General features: G+C 35.5%; 1 protein-coding gene across 3 annotated transcripts in view; it reads right to left on the bottom strand.

Moving 5' to 3' along the window:
- LOC121423361 (MICAL-like protein 1) overlaps positions 1–11628 on the bottom strand; it is an 84090-nt gene that overhangs the window by 25726 nt on the left and 46736 nt on the right. For all 3 annotated transcript variants that reach the window (XM_041618716.1, XM_041618717.1, XM_041618718.1), the window contains one exon: positions 1494–1582. In XM_041618716.1, coding sequence (XP_041474650.1) covers positions 1494–1582 — 89 coding nt within the window. The remainder of the gene's footprint in view (positions 1–1493; positions 1583–11628) is intronic.

Genomic DNA, 11628 nt, shown 5'->3' with positions numbered 1-11628 from the left:
TATTGCTGCTAATACCAAACTTAGTAGCCAGTATTACAGAAAACCAACCAAGTACATGGGTTCCTCTTATGTAGCAAAACAGGAAGAAAAGGGAATATATTTCCAGAGCAATCACGATAGGCCTATATATATGTGTGTGTGTGCAGTTATCGATAAGCAAGAGAATTTTGCAAATGATTCTTTTTTTTAAATGCGCAGGTAATGATTTCATATTTTGTCAAACCACAAAAAACATTTTAGGAAGGTGACTACAGTTATATCATCAAATTGAAATAAAGAAAAGAGGAAAACCAGAAATCGCATATCACACATGAAACCCAAATCACTTCATGAAATGTGACTCAAATTTGTAAAGAAGCTGACAGAAAAAGACCACATAAACAAATGATCAATGGTAATTGAAATAAATATGTATGAAAGCCATTTATGCTACTTGAAAGAAGTATTTTTGTCAATTTTAATGAAAAAAATCTCACCTCATCCTGTTCGGTTAGATGTGACAAAAATGTGGGACGTAACTGACAAAGAAAGAACCATTTGAGGCAAAGTCTGGTACTTAAAAAAGTTACGGTCTACTTTAAATAATTTAACAAAACATTTAATGTATCATAAATTTTGGTAAATCCCCCAAAGTACACATCATCATTCCAGTACATTACTTACTAGATAGTATAAATGTGCCACAAAACAAATGTGATACGGGGGATATGAAATTAAAATGTGTGATACTGGATAAATTTTGCCGTTGTCTTAATTGTTGTTAATCTGGGGCCCGTTTCATAAAGGACTTGCAACTGTTGTAACTTTGCCATAATGGTAACTACCATGGTAACAGGGTTCAGCAGCCAATCATCATCAAGGTTACCATGGTAGTTGCCATAATGACAAAGTTACAACCGTTGCAAGTCCTTTATGAAATGTGCCCCAGGTGCCTGAATGAAATTACATATCTGTATATCTTTTTTTTCTTCTTCTTTTTAATATCAAAGCACTTTCCAAGTTGGGAAAAGACTGAAAAAAAATCAGGACATCCTTTCGGTATGTACCTTTCCGATTATCAATCATCAACTTTGCGTATGGTATTACAAACTCAAAGAGGCTTTCTACAGGAAAAATAAATGACATCTTTCAGATTTGAAGACAAGAGTCCTAACCACCCAACCATGATGTTCCCACAATGTAAAAATTGTGTGTAAATTGTATGATACTTAAATTCAATGTGCTCTTTCTTCATGCTTTATTGGTAAAGAAAACTATTTCAGTTATTCTCAGACATTGATAAATTAATTGAGGGCCAAAAGAGCTGACAAATTGAACCTGTACAGTTAGAGATCTGTGCCACCATTGGCTATCCATAGTTAAACCACATTTTTAGACGGACCTATTATCTAGATGGTTGACTTGATATTAACACAAAAGATTAGACTGAATCTGCTATGAGGGTGTAAATGTTTTAAATCGTTCTGAATTGAAAGGTTAAAGGTGATTCTTACCGCTTTGTTCTCCTTCTCTTTGGCCTTCTTGAAGCTCCTTCTGCGGATCTCCTTGCCCTTGTCTGAGACTTCAACATCTTTACCTGAAGCTAGGGTGATGAAAGACAGGAAGGAAAGAAGCAAAGAAAGAAAGAAGCAAAGAAAGAAATAAAAGAGAGAAAGAAAGAAAGAATGAACAAAAGAAAAAAGAAAAGAAAGAATAAATTAAAAAAAGAAAAAAAGAAGAAAGAAATGGAGAAAGAAAGGAAGAAAGGACAAAAGAAGGAAGGAAAGAAAAAAGATTAATAATAATATATAAAAAAGCGAATGATGCCCAAGACTCCAGGATCAAGGGAGCATTTCTTCAAAAGTAGTGATTTTCACCTACTACATGTATTAGCTTCAGAAATACTTGCATCTGATTGGCTCACAGAAAATTAGTCTGTGAAAATCACTTTCAAGATACCTTATGAAACATCCCCCATGTCTATACATCTCCAGACTCCTGTAACCTTTTCATTATCACCATTAAATCAGAAACAGAAGCCTTATAATCTCTGTGATCAACAAAATATACTACAATCTGTACCGTACTCCACAACAACTTAAGTTTCTTGAATTTCTCTTGAAGGTAGATATTCATCTGAAAAACTTGAGCTTGAAGGGCACGTGGTGATCTTACACGTACTAGGTTATTCAATATTTTGATCCCACTCAAGTCATTCAAGGTGTACGGGATTACCAAGTTAGTTCTAAAAATCTCTTTAATCATTTCTTAATCACTCTGTTTTTTCTTTAACTGTTTGGATCTCAATTAGAAAGCATTCATATTGCACAACCTGGATTGTAAAAGGAAAGATAAACAACACACAATTTGCAATTCTTTAAAATACAAATGAGGCACATAATTATGTGTTAGCATTATTATCAAAAGGATTATGAAAATTCTAAATCAACAGGATCAGAGCAAACAGAACTAGGGTGTCACAACTAACACCAGTTGATGTCTCCAGAAGACTACACAATTTAAGTGTTGACACATAATAGAGTTTCAAATTCAAAATGGAAATACAAAAAATAACACCAGGGTTAAAATAGCCTGCTTGGTCATCTACTAAAGGGGTGGTCCGGACTGAAAATATCTATATCTAGATAAATAGAGTAAAATTCACGGAGTAAAATGCTGAAAATTGCATCAAAATCAGATAACAAGTAAAGAATTAATTGAATTTTTAAGTTTATCAATATTTTGTGAAAACAGTTCTTCTACATCGTCATGAATATTCATATGTCACATGTGTCTCCATTATGATAAAATAAGTTGCGGCAATAAATAACTAATGTACTTAGTCAGTTGTCAATCCAATCGTTTTAGTTCTTGGTAGAAAAAATTTGAATAAACCTTATTTCATATACTAAACTACAAAGGAACAAGTGGGGATATGACATCATCAGCCACCTAATGAATATTGAATATTAAATATTAAAAAAGACATGCCTAGAACTGTTTCACCAGAATAATGCAAATCTTTAAAATTCAATAACTTCGTTATTTGTTATCCAATATTGGTCGAATTTTCGGCATTTCGTCTTGTGAATTATACTCTTTTTGTTGAGATATAAATATAAATATCTCCATCCTGGAACATCCCTTTAACACCGAAGTTTTTGCTGTGAAATGATATTTCCCTACCTAGGATGCATGTATTGTGAGATGATGCGCATATATATAAATACAATGATTCAATTTAACATCTTTTCTTAAGATAATAAATGCATTCAACCTTGCTTGCAGAAGTTTTAATTCACTAGGACTTAATTAAAAATCATGATTAATTCAACAAAACAATAAGTGTATAGAGGGCTCTTGTGTGATTACTCTTGCCCGAGTTTTTTTTTCTGTTGATGACATAACAGGTGTTTGAATTATCAAAGGTTGACTGTATCCAAGTTGGTGCATTTCTGGCTAAGTGGGATCTAATCTAGTGTGAATGGTTGAATGGTGGTTTGAGAAACAGTGCAACAAATTACCACACAGATCACAATAAATGTCAGGAACCAATCATCTACAGAACCTGGTTGGCGTTTCATAAAGCTGTTCGTAAGATATGAATGACTTTACACAAGACTGGTGATCCTTTCTTGTGCAATGTGATATCCCTGTATAATTGATTTATGACCTAAGAACATGTTCCAGTCCTGTGTAAAGTTGTGCGTAACTTTACGAACAACTTTATAAAACACCCACCAGGGCTCCGTAACACAAAGGTTTGTGATGGATTGCAAATATGAAAGAACCGCACTGATTGGTTCCTGGTCAGTATTTTAAACCAAATGCGCGTGTAACATTGATAATGATTGGTCAGATCATTTAGCGATTGATCGCTAATCTTTGTGTTACGGAGCCCTGGTATAGCATGTTGGTGATGATGGTGAATCTTTTTAAAACTAATTACTAAGAAAGCATGAATGCTTGTTACACCTCAGTCACATTCCCCCCGACTGCAGCCGCACAGTAAATTGAAAACAGCCAGGTTTATTTCATTTCTATTCAAACCACCTATATGTAGCTGGTACAAAAAATGTTCAAGCGGCTGTTTTCGACTCGCTGTACAGCTGCCGTAGGGGAAATGTGATTGAGGTATATAAATCAAACAACCAGTGGCGGTATTCTGAACATTGTCTTATCTCCATATTTCATCCTATCTCAGAGATATGACGAAATCGGTATTCTGGTGGATGTCATAACTTTTATCACAAAAATTGTCATAAATTTTGTCTCTACTCTTTAATAGCGCGCACCAAGAATACTCGGCTTTAATGCGCGTAATCCTTTTATACAAGCAAAAGATATGACAAAAGTTATGATGGGGTAGCAGTCATAAATTTTGTCATATCTTTTAGTACCAAATATCCCGATATCCTGCTGACTGAATGTCAAGCATATAACGATATCATTTAGATTAGATTGTGGTATTAGTTTCACTCATCATCCACGACAATTTTCAAAACTATTTTTTCATGCTACAATTAGTTAGGCCTTACATATTAATTTCTCCTTTTTTCTCTCTGTTTTCCTTATTTTTCTACTTCTCTAAAATCCTTCACAGCTCCCTGTCTCTCTTTGTAATTAAACGCATCAATATTCGCATAGTTGCGCGATGCCAGCAACAGAATTGGGGATACCCCCTACCTGTCACGGGGCATTCCTATTGGCTAGAAGGGCTCCCACTGGGAACTAACGATAATTTTGATTGGATTGCTTCCGAAAAGATGGGCAGGAACTTTGAGAGATATGACAGGGAAAAGACAATGTTCAGAATACCGATTTGTGACAATCATAGCAGTGTCACATCTCGGAGAGAAATGACAAAATTTATGACAAAAGTTATGAGTGTTCCAGAATACTAAAGGCATAATGTCCTCTCCAAGGGAACTGGTAATGGGGATAAATGCAACTCTAAACCATCTGAAGGTACATCATACTCTGATCAGTGCAGATTTGGTTTGGTGTGACTCTTATCAGGAGAGGAAATTCTTTTTATTTTAGGGACTATTTGGCCATATTTATTTATTTATTTTTATTTTTATTTTTTTTTTTTTGGGGGGGGCTATTTCTTGAACTTCAAGGGCTCCTTTTTGGAGCAAAAATGAATTATGCTCTAAAGGCATTTCTCATTATTGCGCTGTACAATGTATACAGAAATTGATTCTCCTTTTTTGTGCAAAAAGGAATTATGCCGTAAAAGCAGTTCTTACTAATCTGCTCTATGTACTATAAAATGGATTCTCTGAACTTGTTTGTGGCAGATCTTTAAAAGGATGGTTGCCCCAAACCACTTGATTTGGTGAAGCCTAGGGATGACTTTGTATGTCATAAGTGCGAAATCATCCACCATCCCTATGTATTTCCTTCACTGGTATCATGACTGTAACATGAGCACACTCATGTTCTGATGAATCGTCATGGAAACTACTCTGTGGTTGATCCATGAACGGAATATCTGTCATCAGACGCTCAGTTGTCAAAGAATTTTTAATCTGGACATCCCCTTCTCTATGATATCATCATCATGTACCTTTACATTCTTGTTGCAAGGTACCAAATAGACATCAAGGAGAATGGATTGAAACTCTGGAAGGGAGGCTCCAGGCTGAATATAATATGATTTAAACAGATAAAGTAAAAATCAGACAAATAAAACCCTGATAATTTCATCCAAATCGGAGAAGGAATAACATTATCACATTCAAAAGTTTTGAATAATTTTGTTGAAACAGTTCTGCATGTCTCCATGAACATGCAATGACCACAAGAATGATGTCATATTCCCACTTTATTTTTGTTTTCTACTGTATGAAATAAAATATTTTGTGAAAACAGTTGTCATGAATATTCATTGGGTGGACTGATGATGTCCACCCCCACTTTCCGTTTTCTTATGTTATTACATAAAAATCATATTTTTTTCATTATTTGATACCTGTGTGAATAATATGTCTCACTTATAATGAAATAAATTGCAGCAATATCTAATGCACTAAATCAGTTCTCAATCCATTATTTCTAGTTCTTGGAGGAAAAAAATATATAACCCTTATTTCACATAATAAACTACAAAAGAACAAGTGGGGATGTGACATCATCAGCCAACCTAATGAATATTCATGATGACTGTTTTAAAAAAATATTGCCAAACTTTAAAATTCAACAACTTTGTTATTTGTTATCCGATCTTGATGAAATTTTTAGCATTTTGCTCAGTGAATTAAGTTATACATACTTTCAGCCCGGACCATCCCTTTAACATCTTTGGTTAGAGAGTTAAGATCCAAGATGGATTTTGACTAAACTTGACTGTAATTGATATCATCCCAGATTGCTGGGTGATGAGATGAGTAAAACACTGGCAAATCCAGGGGGGGGGGGCAAAGCCGGCCCGTGCCATCCTTGTTGAGAGGCACAGTTAAAAATTGTAATGTAAAAATGCCATTAAAACAGTGTGCCTCCCCCTTTTGAAAGTGAAGACTTTTTTTTTGCTTGTCAAATTTTTCCTCAGGGAAATATCCCCCCCATTGGAAAATCCTGGATCCACCCCTTGTTCAAAACTACATGCTTGATTATTATGGCTTGGGGTAGGGGTGTGAAAAGCACAAGAAATATATGTATTGGATTAAAATATACCCTAATAATAATTTCATTAACAAAGCTAGAAATTTTGACTATTTTTTAAAAATCTATACAATGCATGAATGAAATTCGAAAGTGCAAGGAAATACTAGGAGCGCATATGAGATCGCCAATTGTTGAATGAAGGCACTACAAATTTGACTAAATCTAAATCGACGGATGAAATGATAATACTGCGATTTATTATAACGCAATGTTGATTCACAATTTATGTACCAAATGAGGACTATGTGCTTACATAAGGCTTTGTTATTCAGCAGTGTCTGCTATGGAAGTTAAAAAAGATGAAGGTTGAAATGTGAAGAAGTTAGTAACTGACAAATTACGGTTAGTAAATTCATAATAAGTATAAGACAATGTTACAAAATGTGAAAGTATGCAGTTTCAGAAAGTCAGGCAGCAAATTTCAACAGTTAATATACTCATTTCATTTTCAACTTCTTCATGAAAAAAAATCTTAGCTGAAAATTTGTGTCTGTATTGGTAGAACAATGAAACACCCAGTTATCTATTTACCTTCCTTGACAGTAGAGAAAAAGAGTGGCTCGGGGTAAATTCACCCCCAAAATGCCCCAAAGAGCCCTCAAAAAAACAAAAACAAGAGCCCTTTGAAGTTGCTAGAGGGTCCAATGTATACTTTAACACAATATAGCAAATTTGTACTGGTGAGCTACAAAGTAGTCCTGGAAGTTTTTCTTTTTTTCCTGCTCCATAGACTTAAAAAATCATAAATACATTAAACAAGCAAAGCATGACAGAAACATACCGCATGAAAGAGAAACTCATATCTAAAATGCAGTAATATATAACTCCGATCAAAGAAATTAGTAGAAGCTATGATTATCCATTGACAGAGCTCTGTAGCTTGGCAAAGAGATTGTGATGATTACGGCCAGGTCATTGATTTCTTCTGCACCGTGAGACATACCAAAGATAACTTGGAGGTCACATGACAGTTACATACACCTCACTGATGCGTGAACTTGATGTCTTTGAGTTCGGATCAACGAAGGGATACTATATGTAGTAGTTGAACTAGATTGCCCCATCCACCAAAACAAACATATATACACAGGCCCACAGACACCAACTAGATAGGTACCCAGGCAAAAATAGGTCTTGTGGATATGTGGTCTAGGGTTCAAATCCCACCTCAGCAAAACTTCCATTGACACATCATCCACCACTTTCTACCCAGGTGTAATGGTACCTGGAGGCTGGCATGGTTGGCAGTCGGGGGGGGGCAGGGTGTAAATTTTAATCTTGTATAGTTGAGTCATCTGCCTCCCCCCTCCAGAAAGGGACCATTATATCCAATGAAATCACAGTGCATGGCACCTGGTACGCTTGAGCAGTTAAGGTGAGTTTGCTCAATCTCGAGATTTTAGCATGATCGGCCCTCTTTGCGATTAATCTCGAGATTTAAGAAACCCCATCTCTTCCACCAGCGCAAGAAGAGCAATTAGTGCTCGAGCGAGGCATCAATACAGTATGGTGTGATGCCATGAATAAATAATCCTGTGCGTCTGCACCTGCGAATTAGCAAGAAAATTACTAAATTTGCATGCTATTTTGCAAATAATCCCGAGTTGACTCGGGATTGCAATCTCGAGATTGTTCAGATCCGGATAATTTGCCGGATCAGAAATAGCACACTAATTTGAAAAATCAGGCTGGTGCTGACGGCCCTTTAAGTTACTTTTGCAGCTTGCATCTCAGCTATGACCAGAATAATGGCGGAAAGCATCCTAAAGTGATGGAACTTGAGAGCTATACTAGTGAGCAATTTTGTTATCATCATTATTATGAATTATTCATCCTTATTATTAAAATCATTAATATGATGATCCCCATCTTGTTTAATACTATAATAATCCTGAAAAAAAGTTCCCAAGAAACTATCCTGGTATTTTCTGAGCATTCTTGAATGCTTCAAGCATGGAGCTGACCGATATCTTAATAATAAAATATCTCAACCAAATATTCAATATTAGTTATAAATACAAAAATACAAACTTCATTTTCAAATTCAGCTGGGGAAGTCAAATGAACTTGACCTAATCTCACATGGACATAGTTGCGTGTCCATGATAAATGTCTATCCCCTCACACGATGCAATAATGACTAATCAACTGCAGAAGTTTGCCTGACGCATTCAGCGATGCACTGCCCCTCAAGAACACTTGTTCGCCTTTAATTGAGGAGAACGAGCAGCTGAGCATATAGAAATCCATATGTTTCATCATAACTTGCGTGCAAGATGTCTGTAACTGTCTTCAAACGACAGTCATACCTTGTTGATATTCTGCCAAGAGTCTCGGTCATTTTCACTGCCGTTGGCATGGGAGGAGGGGTAGGAATTGGGTTGTCTGACCACAGAGGGCTATCAAGAGGGAAGATGGTATAGGAACAGCTGGTGAAGGGCTATACCCATGATCAGACAGGCAATATTACAGTATACATATATGAAGCTTTATCAGTACTATACTGAATAATCTAATATTGTATGATTACATTTATAAAGGTGTTTTGTTATAATGGACAAGTCTCTGGATTTGTACACGATTCAGGGTTCAAAACTCACCGCAGCACTAGTGTCCTTTGGCAAGACATTTATCTACATTTGCCAATCTAACCCCTAGTGTAGTGGGTAACCAGTAGGAAAATGCTTTTGAATGCTCTAACATCTTATCAAGGTAGCCTTGCGTAAGTTAGGGTTATAGTATACTTTGATTTTAAGGGCTGTAATAAAATACTGTTGATCAATGGAAGTAATATGGTTGATCTACCCCCTTTTAACCACCTTTTCCTTACCCCAGAATAACTTTAGACCCCTTCCAATTGACAGATCTTCCCCTTCCCTAGCCACACCCATTGCTTTAATATACAGGTAGTATTCTCCCTACGGCTTTTTACAAATAATATCCAACTTTCAACAACTGCATTAGTATTTCTGTATCAAGAAAAACTATATTTTGTATGGCATATACAATAGACATTTGCCCAACATACTTTCAACCTAAAACCAGTACAGAATTTTGACCTTCCTGGCATCAGTTGGAACACATACAAGCAATTAAGGAAATGGCAGTTCACAATAAATTGTTTCGAGTGGAATTGGGTTATTTTAATGGGACTATTGTTAACACTATTAGGGTGCGTTTATTCAACACTTTTTTACCCTAGAATCATGATTAGAATCATGATTCAAATCACGATTCTGCAGAATCACGATTGCGTTTAGTCGAAAGTGGAAATAAACGTCTTTCAAATCACGAACATGAAACACGGAAAAAGGGGCGTTTGGAAAGACGTTTCTGTAGAATCACGAACGAAAAGGGTCGTATAAACGATATCGTGATTTGAATCATGATTCTATGACGTCATTGTGTCGTGCTTCTTCCGGGTTCGACTCAAAGGCGCGCGCTGTGTTTCGTGCAGGTTAATTTTCGTGTAGCAGATTGCCAGTGTACTAGTACCGGTATATGCCAATTGTCATGTGCATTTAGGAATTATCATTCTGTGTATTGTACCCCGGGGTTGTACTGTAGCGTCATTTGTATATTTCTCTCAGGGTGACCAGATTTCACAAAATGAAATACGGGACAATTGACAAACGAAGATCAACAAAGAAGCCCACACAAAGTGTGGGCTTCTGAGAATCCATAGTATAATAATAAGACTTTTGAAAAAAATATAAAGAATTAGAAGGGAAGGTGAACGAAAGAATGAAGGAGAGAAAGAAAAGAGATGATTGGGAAGGAAAGAAAATAAAGGAAAACAGGAAAAAATAACAGAAAGTTAGAATAAAAGGATGAAAGAAATAATAAGAGATAAAAAAAGGTTTCCGTCATTCTTTGAAATGAATATAAAAAGAAAGAAAGGAAGGAAGGGAAGATTAATAAATGTCTCGCAAAATAAAGGAGACAATTAAAGGGGGAAGGTGAGAAAAAGAAGGAGGAAAGAAAGAATGAAGGAAATAAACATGTTTCCTTCATTCTTTGAAAGAAAGAAACAAAAGAAAGAAAATAAAAATAAGGGAAAAGAATAAGAAGGGAAAAATGAAGAAAGGAATAAAGAATGGAAGGGAAGAATGAAGGGGAAGAGAACGAAAAAATAGAAAATAATGGAAGGAGAGAAAGAACGAAAAGAAACAGGAGACGAAGAGAGAAGGAAGCCTAGGTAATTATAAGGAAAGAAAGAATGAAGGAAATAAAAAAGTATATTGGATAAAGAAGGAAAGAAAGAAAAATGAACAGAGAGAGAGAGAGAGAGAGAAAAGAAAATGTCGAGGAAAGAAAGATAGGAAATAAAGATAGATGGAACAAAAAAGGGCAAGCAGAAAGGATAGGGTATATATAAAATAAAGAAAAGGGAAAAGTTCAAACTTTTCCAAAACAAAAAATCCAATCATCTAATAAAAATCATAACTTTATTTGGTGTTTTTTTAAATGTATTTTTAAAATTTTAAACATAAAATGTTTTAGAAATGAATAAAATTTCAAAGTGAAACATATTGTCAAACTTAAAAATTAGATGAAACATCGTGGCATCGTGCACACCAAGACTCAAAACGAAAGCTGAAACAACTAGATCTATGAAAAGTCAATAACATTTTCCTCCGATTACATCTCCAAATCATTAAACTGAGAATCCATAGTATAATTATAAGAATTTCCCGCCGATTTTGTGATTATTTTGGTGGAAAAACTGTTTATCATGTGAGGTGTTTGCACCATTGAGAATTTGCTTCGATCCTCCATGCCTAGCTAGTAGCCTGCCACACACAGGCAGGAGGCCAGTCTGTTGCAATGTATTAGCAAGAAATCATCGCAGAACTTGCAAAAGTTTACAGTTATCGATTTAATTGTTGTCCCTGCTTCGTCAGCTGTTGGTTATTTAATGAAAATTCGTCACTTTTAAATGTATTAACTACATTTTGTTCAATATTCTGAAATACGGGA

The sequence above is a fragment of the Lytechinus variegatus genome, chromosome 10, assembly GCF_018143015.1.
Source record: "Lytechinus variegatus isolate NC3 chromosome 10, Lvar_3.0, whole genome shotgun sequence".
In the NCBI taxonomy this organism is placed as follows: Eukaryota; Metazoa; Echinodermata; class Echinoidea; order Temnopleuroida; family Toxopneustidae; genus Lytechinus; species Lytechinus variegatus.
The sequence above is the reverse complement of the archived record's forward strand: the minus strand, read 5'-3'. Positions and strand labels throughout refer to the sequence as shown.